Source organism: Rhamphochromis sp. 'chilingali', assembly GCF_963969265.1.
Source record: "Rhamphochromis sp. 'chilingali' genome assembly, chromosome: 9".
In the NCBI taxonomy this organism is placed as follows: Eukaryota; Metazoa; Chordata; class Actinopteri; order Cichliformes; family Cichlidae; genus Rhamphochromis; species Rhamphochromis sp. 'chilingali'.
In genome coordinates this window covers 3132164-3149462 of record NC_137936.1, presented here as the reverse complement: position 1 = coordinate 3149462, position 17299 = coordinate 3132164, and the positions used below count along the sequence as shown (strand labels likewise).

The 17299-nt window shown below is 39.7% G+C and overlaps 2 protein-coding genes across 2 annotated transcripts in view; both read left to right on the top strand.

Annotated features, from left to right (window-relative positions):
- LOC308401934 (uncharacterized protein) overlaps positions 1 to 17299 on the top strand; it is a 565304-nt gene that overhangs the window by 525453 nt on the left and 22552 nt on the right. The gene's annotated exons all lie outside the window — the stretch shown is intronic.
- On the top strand, positions 152 to 16841 carry csnk2a4 (casein kinase 2, alpha 4 polypeptide). The gene is made up of 13 exons (XM_080892543.1): positions 152 to 299; positions 6974 to 7269; positions 7361 to 7472; positions 7553 to 7654; positions 8555 to 8605; positions 8884 to 8943; positions 9204 to 9287; positions 9508 to 9618; positions 9953 to 10054; positions 10391 to 10491; positions 12265 to 12413; positions 12523 to 12612; positions 14982 to 16841. Exons 2-13 carry the CDS (start codon positions 7169 to 7171, stop codon positions 15098 to 15100), a joined length of 1182 nt encoding a protein of 393 aa, XP_080748669.1. The 5' UTR covers positions 152 to 299; positions 6974 to 7168; the 3' UTR covers positions 15101 to 16841.

Below are 17299 nucleotides of genomic sequence, written 5' to 3'. Positions count from 1 at the left end.
TGTACAAAAATATACTACCTTGGTTTAAAAATACAATCCAGAATATCTTAATAATTGTTTAACGAGTCTCCAGTACTACAGTCTATGGTTTTGCAACTTTCTACAAGTTTGTCCCTCGAGTGCCCCCGTAGAAAATGTCTGGGACGTAGGATGTAGGTGGTGGTCAGCCATATTGTCTCTGATACAGCAGAAATCATACACTGGCACGGGCGCACCGGTGAAGGAGGGAGGCGAGGACTCTTAGTTTGCAGAAGCCCTCATTATTTGGAAGCATTTCGGTCCTAGAACTGATCAAGGGGGTAAATACCAGCCAAATTTTGTGTTCACTGTTGATTTAGCAAAAACAGCTTTTCTGTTGGAATCTAATGTTAGCCATGATAAGGTTAGCAGGCTATTAGACAGGGCCTGCCCAGAGCCCATAAGTTAACGAAACCTCAATACACAGAAAGCAGTACCGGTCTTGGATTTAACGAACTAGATCAAGTGCTTGAACTATCGATAAACACAATATCCACCGCATTACATTTGACTTACCGAATGTCGAATTCAAACGAGTACGCAAATTATCTAATTGAAAGATAACATGACTCTAGTCCACGTTACCGTTATATCTAGTGTTGCGGTTTTCGGTGAAAGGTGGTATGCGAGCCTTGTGCAAAAGGTTAATTCAATTTGGCAATACTTAAATGTGCTAGAGGACTACTTAACTCCTCCATCTAGCTAAAGTTAGCGGGATTTCTATTGAACCCACGAGTTTATCACCGGTTCATCTGAAAAAAGGTCCCCGGTGCATGATTCTTCGTTGATTATAAGTGAGGGACGATTCATTTCTTAAAGTTAAGTTAAATTTAGGAATATATGCGGAAAGGTACATTCGGGATGTTTTTGTATTTACCCTATGTGGAAGACTGTGTCAATCACGTGTGAAAGAGAGAGCTAACGGTTTTTTTAATCCCCAATGGTGAGCAACCTATCAGTCAAAACGAAGGGTCATAAGCTGAAGTGATAACATCCAGTTGGCATATACATTATGTTGCTTTTACTTGTTTGCCTGACATGCGTAAGACCTTGAGTGATATCCCATTATTATTATTATTATTATTATTATGGTTTCAACTCTAATGGAAAAGGTTTTCACAAGTTTAGCACTGTTTATGAGAATTTGTGACCATTGTTCCAGAAGTGCATTTGTGAGGTCAGACACTGATGTTGGACATGAAGTGCTGGTAAAGTTTGAGGCCAGTCAACTTCTTCTACACCAACTTAACTCATCCATGTCTTTATGGACTGTGTGCACTAGTGTGCAGTCATGTTGGAACAGGAATAGGCCATCTCCAAACTGTTCCCATAAAGTTGGGAGCATGAAATTTTTAAAAATGTCTTTTTATACTAAAGTGTTAACAGTTTCTTTCACTGGAACTAATGGACTCGTGAAAAACAACCCCACATCATAATTCCCCTCCAACGAATTTCACATTCGGCACAGTGCGGGACAATTCTGGCAACCACCAACCCTAGACTTGTCCATTGGATTGCCAAACAGGGAAGTGTGATTTGTCACTCCATGTCCAGCTTAATGCTTTACAGCGCTGTCTCCAATAATTTACATTGTGCTTGGTGATGTAAAGCTTGGGTGAAGCTGTTTGACCATAGAAACCCATCCCATGAAGTAGGGGTGGGCGGTATAAATGGTATATGGTAGAAACGATATGAATTTGGCCAATTGTAGAGATTTTGACTACACCGCTCTACCGCGATAGCGCATGTTGATGGTGTCATCAAGCTGCACCTGTTTTGGTCGAAAGCATTGCAGCGGCTGCAAGCAATATTATCTGCAAATTACAAAAGTCACTGCTGTTTAGTTTTCTGTCTTCGTTTATGTTGGAAGTAGGGCTGCCACAAACGATTATTTTGATAGTCGACTAGTCACCGATTATTTTTGCGATTAGTCGACTAATCAGATCATCATCCATTGGACGTACAGCGTACAGCTTATTGCACCAGAAGCATCTGGTCTTATATAACTATCATTAGCTTACAGCTTGAAGTGTTTGTGCTAACTAAAAATAAAGACAAGATGGTAGTTTATTAATTTTTAATGAAATTTGCAGATTGTTTCGGTGAAGTTTAATAAACTCCTTGCTTTCTAAAATATAACAGGACACCGGAGTATATTCTCCAGCGTCTCACACTTCTGACAATCAGCTGTCTGCTTGACAGTTTTAGCTGTGCAAAAACTATAACTTTAATCTCAGCCAAACCGATTTACTCAGGAACAAATAAAATACTAAAGAAAGCCAAACAATAACATTTTTAAGTTATCTAAGTGACTTATATATATGTTTAACCTGACTAGCGAAAGACGGCGGTGGGTTTGAAAACGATTTGCCGGGAGTCCGGTGTTCTCACGGCTCTAGTTAGCCTTGCCCCCGCCTAGCTAACGAGCTAGTAGGTAACAGACGTCTCCGAAAACGTCGGAGCGCTTTTGAAAATACGTGGTGTCTTGATAAACTGAGCAGATATTTGAAGTTTACACAGCTACATTCTCGCCTGAAAATATGTTAAACGTTTATTTTGTGACCCAGAAAGAATAATAAGAGTAAAGTTAAAACTAACTAGCTGCCACCATTGTTGACAACTGCGCTGGGCTGCGCTATGAATTCTGGGACACAGCTTCTTCTTCTTCGGGGTTTAACGGCAGCTGGCATCCTTGTACATGCAGTGCTGCCATCTTCTGTTTCAGTCCGTTATTACACTCTTAAATCCTACTACTCATTCCTGCGTCCTTTGTGATCTTACAAAGCTTCAAACGATGCGTCGACTATTAAATCAGTCGTCGACGATTTTAATAGTCGACATAATCGTGACTAGTCGACTAATCGTGGCAGCCCTAGTTGGAAGTGATAGCAGAGCTTCCCCCTCCCCCCCCCACCCGAAACCTCCCTGTCAGAATATGCTATAGCATGTTTATGTGGAAACTAGCGAGTAGGGGTGGGTGGTATAAACGGTATACGGTAGAAACAATAGAAATTTGGCCAACGGTAGAGATTTTTACTATACCACTCTACCACAATAGCGCATGTTGATGGTGTCATCAAGCCGCACCTGTTTTGGTCGAAAGCATTGCAGCGGCTGCATACAACATCTGCAAATTATGCCGGGCAACAGAAATAGCAAAGAGACGAAGTAGGGCTGTTCGATATAACGATATATATCGGATGACGATATAAAAACGTCTATCGTTTCATTTTAGCTATTGTTTGTTTCGTGGTGTCGCAAAATAAACTGTTTACGGCAATATTTTTTCATTGTTTTGATGGTCACTGTAGTGGTTATATTAATTTCTTAAAATTCTCTCTTTCTCTTATATTTAATATAACCACACTACGGACAGACAAGCACCTGTTTTTATGCGTTGTGGTTAGCAACAACGACAGTAAAACCATCGCGTGTCCGCTTGCTTATGTTCCACATAAACCTTTCACAATAAAGCCCAAGATCCTGTTGAGACTTTTCAAAATAAACTGAATCACGTGAAAGAGCAGATTATTTACGGATGAGAAGCAAAAAAGAGCCGCCAGGTGCTAAAAAATAAACCTTAGACTCAAACGTTAGAACAGGCTTTTCCCCGCAGCACGCCGTGTAATAAATACTCACAAAGAAAACTGCGGCCTTTACAACTTACGTCTAAAAATGTATCGTTTCATGCATCGGTTAAAACACTTGACACATGACGTGCAGCTGGAAACACTTCCCGCAAGACGAGCTGCCCAAGATTCACAGAATTTACAGAAAATTTTACATTTTTGTGATTTATATCGTTATCTGGACGATAGAATTCTTATATCGGGATATGAGATTTTGGTCATATCGCGCAGCCCTAAGACGAAGCACTTTTGGAATATGGGGAAAGACAAAAACTGTGCTTCCTCCACTTCCATACCATTGATTTATTAATGCTGAATTCTCTCGCAGCTGCTCTATTCCCATGTTGTTGCAGTTTATTAATGACTAACCTTTTCTCAGTTGTTCTCCTGACTGAAGTTTGGTCCGTTTACAGCATCCTGCCATGCGATTGCATTTGTTACCTAACCACCAGAAACCCTCACGTTAACTTTTATCGAGTGGAAAAAAGTTAATGTTCATCTTTCAGCTTCACTGTGCTAATGTTATGCTAACATAGATGTTTTGCTAGCGATCACGTAGGAGATCATTATATAGCAGCTAGCCCAACTTCAGTAACCCTACGAACGTCACTGCTGTTTATTTTTCTGTCTTCTTTTATGTTGGAAGTGATAGCAGAGCTGTACGTTTGAATTTTTTCAGAAATCTCTCAGTCATAACATGGCATATCGTGTTTAGTTGGTAAATAGCGAGCTAACTTCCTGCTAACTTCTAACTTTAAATTTAATAAATTCTGTTTTCATGGATGCCTGGATGTTAAACTTAATTGTTACACCTGGTAGAGCAGAACGCTGATCATTTTATTACAGATGAAAGAATTTAGACAGTTTTTAACTCTCAGTGATGCCGCAGTGTTCCTTTTGACTTTGGGACCTGACGTGGATGGCGTTTTGGACACAGATTAGTGCGCAGGGCTCCTGACTACGGCAGCGGTGCGCCTTCATAGCTTACCAAAGTCATACTAAAAAATTTTTGACAGATATCTGCGCGCTGTGTACCACATAATATCGGTTCGAGGTCAGTAAGCACAACCAGAAGTCATACATAAGGCACACTGTCGATTTTTGAGAAAATTAAAAGATGGTAAGTGTGCCTTATAGTGTGTAAAATACGTTATACAGAAGAAAAGAATATATTGCTATATAACGATACACAAAATTCGGTTCGGTTCGATACTTTGGTGTCACGGTTTTGATATTTTTTTTCGATACAAAAAAATGTTCATGCCTTTTTTAATTTGTCATTTATTAAAATTATAAATATATATTTTAACTCAAAAGTACAGTTTTTAAATTTAATGTTGCTGAAACAACAAAGTAATAAAAAAATTATCTGATCGAGAAATCACTCATCTTTGGAAAAGAGAGTTTATCACAGAGAAATGGCTCTTTCCAAAATAAAAGCTATACTATACGCTTCTTCTGGGCTATATTCTCAGCAGCATATTAAACATATCAGGTCCCCATAAGGAGAATCATGTGCTAACTTGGTGCATGGTGCAACTTCAGTGGTGTGGAACTGGTTTGGCTTTCGTCCGTCAGATACACACCAAAGCGCGTGCAACCGGACCGTCGTTATTACTGATCCGATCCAAAAATCTGTCAAAAAATGTTTTAGTACGACTTTGATAAGCTATGATATGCTATATATAAGCTGCACCGCTTGATGGATTGTCGGAGAATTACGGGTACCGTAGTCAGGAACCTCGTGGAGTGATACGTACTGTGGCTCAACATAATGTTACCGTATTGTGTGTGTATAACCTCTTTAAGTTTTGTGGATATTATACATGGTTATGCTCAGGATATGTTGGCCAATTTCCACTGTAAATGCCTTTTGGTTAAACTGTCAGCAAAGAATTTTCATTTGCACTGTTAAATTTTTATATAACTTTAATGCACATAAAAACAGCTGCGTGTTTAAGTGAAAATACATTGATGGATTTTTTTTTTCTTTTTTGCACTAATGAAGTTGTGGAGTTGTAAAGTATTTTGTCTTGCGTCAATTATACTGTCAGTTATATTGTTATCGCAAATTTTCAAATATATATTGTGATAAATATTTTTGGCCATATTGCCCTGCCCTATTTGGGATTAATAGCCCTTTTCACCTAGTACCTATTCGACTGACTACTGGGTTTCTGTCATCTGAGAGCGAGACGCATGACGAAAGCGCTACTGACTTATGAACTCGTGGCTAAAAAAAAATAGTACCTCGCTTATTTGGAGGTACTTTGGATTTAATAAACACGACCTTTACCAAACACAGGTACTCTGCAAAACTTGCCGGACACTCGTGGCAACCACCAGAGGAAACACAACTAATCTCCACCATCATCTTCAATACAATCACAGAGAACTGTTTGAAGAGTTCCAGAAAGACAGGGCTAGCCAAACAAAGGTTGCTAATGTTAAGACAAAGAGCACCGCAGTCCAACAGCCGTCTCTGTATCAGAGTTTTTCAAGTGGAACTCCTTATGAGAAAACGTCGAAGCGGTACAAAGAAATAACAGAGGCCATTACACATTTTTTTTTGGCTAAAGACATGATGCCTATAAATACAGTTAGCAGGGAGGGCTTCACCAGTTCGCCATTCCACAAATGTACGAAACATGCCGCAAGACCGTCATGTTTGAACTAAGCCAAGCTGAAAACTACGCAAGCACTACAGACCTATGGTCAAGTCATACAACGGAACCATATATGAGTTTCACAGTGCACTTCCTCACCGAAGACTTTGAACTGAAAACACGGTGTCTAGAGACTGTGTATTTTCTAGACATAACTACTTGGTGAGTGGTAAAATGATGAACAACTGCACTGAGATCATTTGCAGTATAATTTAAGTTATGTTTATTTAAAACTAATTATAGAGATCGGGAAGGATGTCTTTCAGAATTCAAGCCTCAAATCTTTTATGGGGGCAATGTTTCAATGTTAAAGTGCACTTTGTTGTTACACTGCTAATACAGCAGCTTTCTTTAAATAAAACTGTTGCAGTAAAACGGAAATTATGTATTTATTTATTTTTTGCTATTTATTTTATCAGAAGTCATATCGTTATCGCAATACTGATCACAGTTATCGCACATCGCAGGTAATCCACCTGTTGATGTCATGTTCTCTCTTAGGGTTTGGCCAAAACCATTTGACTAATTAATCACTTCTGTTTGTGTTTACTAGCTCCTTTAACCTTGAACTGAAACAGGCTAGCGTATGTTATCTTAACCAGATACCTTAAACCAGGTTTCTTTGATCATTAATTTTCTGTTCCAATCATTTTTTGTCAGCTTTCCCACCTTGCCCCTGGTGGCCCCTCCCCCCATCCTCAGGCAAAACCCCCCCCAACCCCATTCCCTTGTGGGATCTACCCCCTCACCCCTACCTCCCTCCCCCACCCCCTCTTCCTCCCCCCCAGCCTCCATCCCTCTGGCTGTCATCCGCTGCAGTAAGATTTCCCCATCATATCCGCCAAGCTGTCGGACATGTCAGGACCCGTGCCAAGCCGGGCCCGAGTGTACACAGAGGTCAACACTCACCGGCCAAGGGAGTACTGGGACTATGAGTCCCATGTGGTTGAATGGGGGTAAATATTTTGACTTCTAGACAAATTTACACATGCTAGTTGAGAAATGTTCGTAACTGATATTTGGTTGCAAAATTACTGTATTTTACAGAAACCAGGATGATTTTCAGTTAGTGCGGAAGTTAGGGCGTGGCAAGTACAGTGAAGTCTTTGAGGCAATCAACATCACCAATAACGAGAAGGTTGTGGTGAAGATACTCAAGGTAAAGCTGTACAAAGGCTTACTTTTATATCTCATGAAGTCATTATGCATCCTAACTCTTTTTCTTCGTTTATCCTTTAGCCTGTAAAGAAAAAGAAAATAAAGCGTGAAATTAAGATTCTGGAGAACCTGCGTGGAGGTCCTAACATAATCTCTCTAATTGATATAGTGAAAGACCCTGTAGTAAGTATCATAGTTATTAATGAAGAACATTTAAGGTCTTGTTCACAAGTACAGCAGAAATTATATTTTATTTGCGTTTTCTTTTTTCTGATTACATAATGTGTTATTCAGAAAAAAGATGCATTAAATTTTGATATGGTGTCATTGTACCAATAGCACATTGAACCTACCACTTGTGCCAGCTTATTGGTTACACTTGGGAAATTTGTGTCTGTAAGTACTTAAATAACCACGGCTAGATAGATACATGTAAGCAGTTTTATAGTAATAAAATGTAGTGAGGGCTCTGTCCAAGCAGTGGAGCAACACATTGTGTCTGAGCCATCATGGTCATTCAAGATTTAAACAAATACAGATTAAGATTTCTGATTTAGAATTTTAGAAGTCAAGAGCAGAAGTACCCTGTTTATGAAATATCTACCCTATTGTAACATGTGGTTTCTGAGTACCTATTTTATTTATTTTTGGACAAACCTTCTGCGACCAGTTAAAAAAAAATGTGTCCAAAAAGCAGAGGGTAGAAATCTCCAGAACTCATCTCCCTGGGTGAGAGTGGAGAATATCTTTCATGGTTATTTCTACTTAAATAGAAACTGATTTTAATAGAGCATCAAAGATTTAATAGTGAAAGTTGGTAGCTCTGATTCACACTGTGATTAGCATTATTTGTGGATATGGTTGTGCAGCCTATGGTGAGAGAGACCACAGTTTGATTAGACTTTTGATGTTTTATATTAAAACAAAATGTAAGGCTCACAGTGTGGCTGTCTGCTTGGCTTGTACAGAGATAGATTTAGTGCTTTTTCTTTGTTTCTTCTTCTTCTTCTTCTTCTTCAATTGTTTGGATTTTGTATGAAACTGCAAACGAAAAATAAAGTACACGAAATGTCTCTCTTGCAGTCCCGAACACCTGCCTTAGTCTTTGAACATGTTAACAACACAGACTTCAAGGTAGGAACACACTATGATTTTTATTCTGTCGCGCATTTTATTGTAATATATTTCACCCTCCTTTCTTGGCATACTCGTTGTTTTACCATACACGTGTGTGTATGTGATGGAGGAATAGGATAGTCCAGTGCTATGTCTTCGGTGCCAGAAAGTCAACAGTCTTCTGGTTCTATCCTCAATCACTGGCACAGTGCTCCTTCTGTGTGACACATGGGTGCTGTCATTTAGCTGTAGGACTTTACCATTAAAAGGCTAATGATTTTATTTTTGGTATTCAGCAACTATACCAGACCCTGACGGACTATGATATTCGATTCTACATGTATGAGATCCTCAAGGTGAGTCCTCCAGCTCACTCTATGATGTGTCAAACTCAGAACGTTGTGATACATGTTTAGATGAAGACCTTTCACAAGACACTAATTCCCTGGAAAATGTTCTTTGACTGTGTTTTTCTTTGGCTTTTTATACTTGAATTCATTTTGTTATCAGCATTTTCCTGAAGGGAGAATCAACTAATTATCTCTAGCTCTTTTGGAAATCTTGGGAAGAAAAACTTAAACAGTATTTAACAAAGTCCCTTTGGTATTGTTTGTAGGCTCTGGATTACTGCCATAGCATGGGAATAATGCATAGAGATGTGAAGCCACATAATGTGATGATAGATCATGAGCACCGTAAGGTGGGTGAGAGATAATGTTGCTTCTGCAATGTAACAACATGATAAAGTTCATTGTCATTGCTGTTGTGCTTTTCTGTTTGCCTCTCTGTGTGGATTCCTATTCTTCACAGTCCCTCTACTGCATTCACAGGTTGAAGCACAATATTTTAATTTCCACTTACTTTACTTGTACTTAGTACGTACCCTGGTTCTGAGTGCTAATCGCTTAATTTCTTTGTAGCTGCGTCTTATTGACTGGGGTCTGGCTGAGTTTTACCATCCAGGACAGGAGTACAATGTCAGAGTTGCATCTCGCTACTTTAAAGGACCCGAACTTTTGGTGGACTATCAGGTATGGCAGTGAGGTAGTAGCGTGTGCTTTAGCGTTTTTCTGGAGTGCAGTTGGAGGTCTTTGTACTGTGGATACTGAATTTTGAGTCTTTGTCAGTCACTGAATGAACCTGTTGTGTCCAAAATTACAGTCTTGTTCCTTTTGCTAGGCTGTATTTTAAGTCAAATCAGTTTAGTTTTATTTATATAGTGCCAAATCATATCAAGTCACCTCAAGGTGCTTTATATTGTAAGGTAAATAAATAGACTTTGTAACAGATTTCAGCGAGTAGTGTTTCAGTCATCTTCTCTCATCTTTCCTCATCATTGGCTCTTCTACTGTATTCTGTATTCAGATGTATGACTACAGCCTCGATATGTGGAGCTTGGGCTGTATGCTGGCATCCATGATCTTCAGAAAGGAACCTTTCTTTCATGGTCATGACAATTATGACCAGGTGAATAAATCTAAGCTATTATTGTGTTTCCCTGTACTTGTTAATTTTAAAGATGATGAGTTTTATAACGCACATAAAGTATACACAGAATATTTATTTTGGCTGTTGATGTTTTCTGTCCTTCAAACTAGTCAACTACTGTAGTTTCTTTTTCTTTTTTTTCTTTTTTTTAAACGACTATTAAATTAATTCCCAGCAGGATTTATAGATATTACCGTGAGCTTTGTTTAATAGGGTTTTGATCTACTAAGTGTCTAGATGTTTTCTGTAAACAGCTGGGAAATGGATTTTATTATAGTGCATGTGTGTGATTGATGATTGCATGTTCTCCTGCAGTTGGTGAGAATAGCCAAGGTGCTGGGGACAGAAGACCTCTACGACTACATAGACAAATACAACATTGAGCTGGAACCTCGCTTCAATGACATTCTTGGCAGGTACTAGGTTCAGCTGAATTATTGTTAGCAAATACACCTGCGGCGGGGGGGGTGGTCATGTTGTCAGGTACATGGTTATTATCGTTAACGAAAACTAACGAAATAACGAAAACTAGAAGTAAAAAAACATTTTCGTTAACGGAAATAAAAATAAAAACAAAAAAGGAAAACTAACTAAAACTGTAATGAGTGTTCACAAAACTAACTAAAATTAACTGAAATTATAGCAAAAATGTGTTTAGTTTTCATTGATGTGTGTGTGTCATACAATAGTCAAGGGTGAAAATGAAGTTTAGTTTCCAGATTTTTTTCTTGCTGTCTAATTATGCCAGCAGGTGGCAGCACGTTAGTCGAGTCGTCTGTGTTGCTGCTCCGTCCACGCGCAGAATCATGTCAGGAAAAGTCGGGAGAAAGCGCCAGAGTCCAATTTGGGATTACTTTGAATATGACTGTGTTTTGGATAAAGCAAGTGTCTTGTAGTGGAAAGAGACAAATTATGAGGGACATTTCTAAAGGGGAAAAATCCCACAAACCTTAAAGTGCACTTGAAAAGCTCACACAAGAAGGCTAACCTAGCTTACCTTGAGAAGGTAAGGGAGCACACTCAACCCTCATCCCCAGAAACAGAAACTAACCCCAGGCAGGCAGCGTGATGCATCCCGAGACAACAGGACTGGGATATCTACATAACTGTGTGAGTCAATTGCCTTCACAAAGTTTATCAATTCACTTGAACCAAAATTACGAACACCCGGTGCTGCAAGAGTTAATAGTCTCATTGGGGCCAAGATATAAATTTTATAGTTGCCTGGTATCAATGGTTGTTCATCTGCCTTTATTTATTTATTTATTTATTTAAAGAACCCATAGGTGGGAATGTGAGTTGTCTGTCTCTGCGTGTTAGCCCTGCGACAGACAGGCGACCTGTCCAGGGTGCAGGGTATGGTAGCTGGAATAGCAACATACCCAAGAATAAGCAGAAGAGAATGACTGATATGATGAAACTGGGATTTTGTTACACTTAATTATTGCAAATACAACTAAAACTATAACTGAAACTAATCAAAACTAAACTGAAACTAAGGATTTTCAAAAAATAAAAACTAAACTAAACTAGCAAACAATTGGTAAAAACTAATTAAAACTGATATAAAATTGAAAATCTGAAGTCAAAACTAAATAAAAATAAAAACTAATGAAAATTGCAAAACTATTAAAACCCTGGTCAGGTAAATCTAAGATGGGTCAAATTGGAATTTCTTCATGGTTTGTGATATTCCAGTCAGAAACAAACACAACCAAACTCCACAAAGACTGAACTCATTTAAATATCCACAAGAGAACAGAGCAATACAAAGAATCAATGTGAATAAAATTGTATTTATGTTGCACATTTTAAGTTAAATATCACAGTTCAAAAGAAGAGTTTTAGCTCCTGGGTGACTGATGATCCACTGAGTATATCTTCTCCACTCCCATCTTATTACTCATTCATGTGTGTATACCCATTTTGGTGGCCACAAAATGTTACAGAAATTTGTAATGGGATAATCTAAAGCATGAGTGTCAAACTCTGGCCCGTGGGCCATTTTTCAGCAAAACTTGTTTGAGTCAATAAGAAAAGATTGATTCTTATATTTTTTTTCAATAAATATTAATGTTAGCCTGCGACTTTGTTCCAGTTTTGAATTTTGGCCCACTGTGATCTAAAGTGTTTACTGTTTTATAAACGAATACAAACACAAGGCACTAATCCCCCCCACCCCAAAATAGGCATTCTCGTAAGCGGTGGGAGCGATTTGTCCATAGTGAGAACCAGCACCTGGTCAGCCCCGAGGCTCTGGATTTCCTAGACAAACTGCTGCGCTACGACCACCAGGCCAGACTCACTGCCCGCGAGGCCATGGATCACCCATACTTCTGTAAGCCCTCACCATCACCTCTGTGTCTATCTATGGTTATTTATTTTTTCTGCTAACAATAAAATGAAGGTTGCCATGACAAGAAGTAATTTATTTATTGTTTCTACAGTCCCTATTGGGAAAGATCAGTCTCGTGTGACCGGATCAGCCAACCTACCCAGTGGGAACCCTGCTGTTAGCACAGCAAACATGATAACTGGTGAGAACGCGCACTTATACTGATAGTATACTGGCCTACAATTTAAATCCCCATGCCTTTAAATCCATCCAAGTTTCTCTTTAAAAAAACAAAACTTATGGGTTTGTGCATCCTTGTGCTTTAGGTTTACATTTTCCTCAACTAATATGGCAGAGTTATTATGCATTAGCTTCATTAAGATGCATGTCAAAAATCTGGATGTCAGTTTACTGTCATGTAATGGGGCGGTCGTGGCTCAAAGAGTTGGCAGTTCGTCTTGTAACTGGAAGGTTGCCGGTTCGAGCCCCGGCTCGGACAGTCTCGGTCTGTCGTTGTGTCCTTGGGCGAGACACTTCACCTGCCGCCTACTGGTGTTGGCCAGAGGGGCCGATGGCGCGATATGGCAGCCTCGCTTCTGTCAGTCTGCCCCAGGGCAGCTGTGGCTACAACTGTAGCTGCCTCCACCAGTGTGTGAATGTGAGAGTGAATGAATAGTGGCATTGAAAAGCGCTTTGAGGGCCCCGAAAAGCGCTATATAAATGCAATCCATTATTATTATTATTATTATTATTATTATTAAAAAGGGAGGTGTGTACCTGGGACGGCCATATTAAGGATATCCACTGTTGTCCTAAAGTAAAAATTTACTTCAGATTCGTAATATTACTTCCTGGTTTACCTTTGGTCACACACAGTGTGATTGCATTAAATTATGGATTTATTTCTTCTTGTACAGAACCAGTAGTTCAAATCCTTGGAATTGATAAAGCTGCCTGCTTTGCTTACTGGTTTCACTTGCAGTTGGGCAGTTTGTGTGCTGGAGGAGGAAACTAGTAGTGCAGTCTACAGCATAGATATGGGCATCACTTTTATTTCTATTGCACAAAAGGATCAGAGTGCAGTGGTAAATTTTAAATTGTTTCCAGGAAAGAAACAACTACATTATCCCATTAACACAACTGTGACTCTTTGTAAGCAGCTGCACACGCAGCATGCTAGCCACAGCTAGTCAAGAACCCAAAGCTGAGTGAATGCTGACCCCAGCCCAGCAGCCAGACCCTGAACTTCAGCAAAGTGATGAGCAGTCAGGCTGCAGCTTCTGTATCATATGTCTAAAGTAGAATTACTGTGGGCTGGGTTTTAATCTTTGCTTTGTGCTGTTGGCTTTATGTTCACACATAAATACTAAGAGAAATATCATCTCTGTCTTATTAGGATAGGGATTTGTGTTGCTGTGTGGGACTGTAACCCATAGGTTTATATTATTAAAAGGTAATTATGAGATAATACATTTCATGTTATTTTACAGAAAAAAACCCTTTCTCCTGGGAGTAAGAACTGTACTGCAGAACTGTTCTGTGTAATGTGTAATACATTACTTTTTTAAAATAATGACCCCAAAGCTGATACCTCCAACATGCCACACAGCATTCAGTTAATTTGCACAAATGTCTTTGGCTACGTTCACACTGCAGGCGAAAGCGCATCAAATCCGACTTTTTTGACCCTATGCAACTCATATCCGATCATGGTGTGACAGTGTGAACGGCACAAATCCGATATTTTTAAATCCGACCTGGGTCACTGTCATATGTGGTACTCAATCCGATACATATCTGATGTTTTAGAAAGCGACTGCTGTTTGAACGGTCATGTCGCATTAAATCCGTCTTTTACGTCACTGACACAAGACAGACGCCGATTATCAGCGCCGGAGAAGACATCGTGAACGCTTCCTGGTCATCCAGTGTAGATGTCAGTGAAACTGTTTGGAAGACAACGTTGGAGAAACGTGAACATTTTATTTGTACTGTATAATCTGCAGATTCTGACAGAAATCTGCAGCTATCCTTTGAAGCACCGCTCCTCTAAAACAGCAGTAAGGATCATTATTAGGCCAAATGTAAATAACAAAATAACTTTATAACTTAAAGCAAAATTGGGAAACGTAAAGTCCGAAACAAGTCTTCATATTAAGAGCCATCAGTCAAACATACTGTTTGCTCTGGGTCTAAACTGAGCGCGTTGTGCGTGACGTCTTCTTTTGCGCATGCGGGCGCTTTGAGCGTTCACACTAGAGCGCGTTTGCTGTTGCATTTTATTTGTAGTGTGAACACGCAGACAAAAAAAATCGGATTTGATCAAAAAATCGGAATTGAGCTTTAAGACCTGCAAAGTGAACGTAGCCTTTGATATGCAATGCGATGGTGGTGACTCTTCAAGCGGGTCAATGAGCACCCAATCAGAATCGATAATGGAATTGGTTAATTCTTATCGATTCCCATGCGAATTTTAAACTGTTGAAAAATTTCTGTCAGCTCTGAGGTAGAAATGCTAATATTCAGAGTGCTCGACTGTCCTGATGGTCTCATCTGGCTTCTCTCTCTCAGGTATCTCTGCCTTGCCAGCCTCTACTGCCCTGGGGCCTCTCACTGGCTCACCTGTCCTATCTGCTGCCACCAATGCCCTGAGCACCCCGGTGCCCGCTGCTGCTGGCGCCCCACAGTGACACCCTCACCCAGATTCACACTAAAAACACCCCCACCCCTCCCTGTGTTATCAATCTCCCACTTTCACCACCACCCAGTCAGGATGGGGGAGGGGTGTCTTAGCAGTTCTCTGCCAGCCGTCACCATATCCAACTTAACTCTGTGTGACTACGCTTCAGCAGCTGGAGGCAGCAGTTATCTTACAAAAAAGAGCTGTTTTCCCTCCTGTGAATGAGAGTGTTAACATGACATATGAAATGAATGTTGTTTATCTGGTATTTTTTTCATTTTGCCCCCAAGTACGTTTTGGGTGGTGAGACTAAGCAATGGTCATTCCTCCCCACTGTGTGTTTTAGTTTGGCGAGAGAAGGCACTGGTCAATAAGAATATCAGCAGAAGGTAAAGGGAGATGCTGGCTGTCAGGACCAAGAGGATATATATAGTTTACTACTGAGCAGTGTCAAACACACAACCTAATGAGAACACTCATCTGACCTCCCCAGGAGAGTTGAAACACCCTCCAGATCACAGTATTTTGGTGCTGTTCTGTACCCCAGGTGTATGTAAACACAATGACACTTCAACACTTTCTCTGCCCGAGTAGCTTTGTCTTGCCTTTCTTACCAAACAAGATCACTCGACTTCTTTTGCTATGTGACTCCCTGTCACGTCATCCTCCTTTGTTTTGTTTTTTATTTTCTCTAATCCAAAACATTGTGGACTGCTGGATAAAAGTTCTCTACCATCAAGGTGTCTGTTCGACTCAAGTGTTGTTGTGCGATCTTTTAAGAAGCCAGGTAAGGGTCATTCAGGTTCTCAAAGAAATGGTTTCTCTAAATGTGCTGCTTTCCAGTTCCTTGAAATACTTCAAGATCTAACCAAAGTTTACTCAAGTTGTTTGGAAGAAGAGGCTGACCAATTGCTTTTTTTTCCTTCCCCTCCAGTGGGAAGCTAGTAGGAGTTGCTCACAGAGTGGACAGTGTGATATGTGTAGTGAATGAAATGAAAACATAGGACATTGTCATTTGCTGGTAGGGCTGTCACAATACCAACAAAATGAAGTACAGTGATGTATATCTTCTTTTTTTCTTTTTCTTTTTTTGGAACACCTTTGTGCTTTAAAGCCACATGCGAGGATTTGTATTTGTGTAATCACGTCACAATCAGAGGAGGAACATTGTTGGCCCTCTATGTTCCTCTGCTGAACTTTTTATGGAGCTGAAGAACAAGATGAGGGGCTGTCATCAACTCTCTTCACGTGCCTCTCCACAAATGAAACGGAATTGAGACGCAAGTGCAACCAGAAATGAAAGCAAAATGGGATAGACTCCCATTTATTTGAAAAGGAGTGTGCTTAAATGAGGGAAATGCACCCCTTAAAATCCAGAGTAAGTAAAGTAAATTAAGATTAATGTTGCATTGCGTAGGGCAGGTATAATCCTTTCACTGAGACAGCCCTACCTGCTGGTGACTGTTAGAGAAAAGTTCACCTCTCATGTATAGTGAGTGACGTTTTTGAAGAGTCATGCAGTTTGTTGGCTTTCACCAACACGTTGAGGGAAGCAGTGGAGTATAATAGCATTTGAAAGATGGTTTCCCGTAATGTTTTAGTGCCAGAGTTTGGAAGTGCAAGTTTTAGATCCTGCTGTACATACGCCTTTTTTCCATTTCAAAACCTGAAAATGCAAATAAATCAAAACATGTATACATTGACCCGACAATGGAGCAGTTTAAATCCCTACATCACTGTATATATTTTTCTGTCCTTATGTAGAAGACTAGTATTTGAGAATATTTGTGTAAATAAACATGTGTTTTATTTATCAGGTAAATCTGTCTGATTCATGTCTGTCATGATTACACAGACTTGGGCTGCTACAAATGCAACATCTGGATGTCTTGCCACAAATGCTCTAAATTAAGAGTTTAAGAAAGATGCACTGATGCTAAATGAACACTGAAAATATAAATATGGAAAAGAAATATTTGTGTATCCCAAAGTGCAACTTCAGTTTTGAAAGGTGTTGCCATCTCGAGTTCAGTGTGTACAACTCTGTCCTACAGCAACAATGACTAGGATGCCGTTTCTACTAGTGGTTAAAATCTACTACCTCTCTGTGCAAAAACAAATCTTTGTGTCCAGTTGAAGTGGATGCTTTTCTTCAGATGTTGCACAATATCAAGAATTTGAAGCCTGTTCACATGGATGGAACACAGTT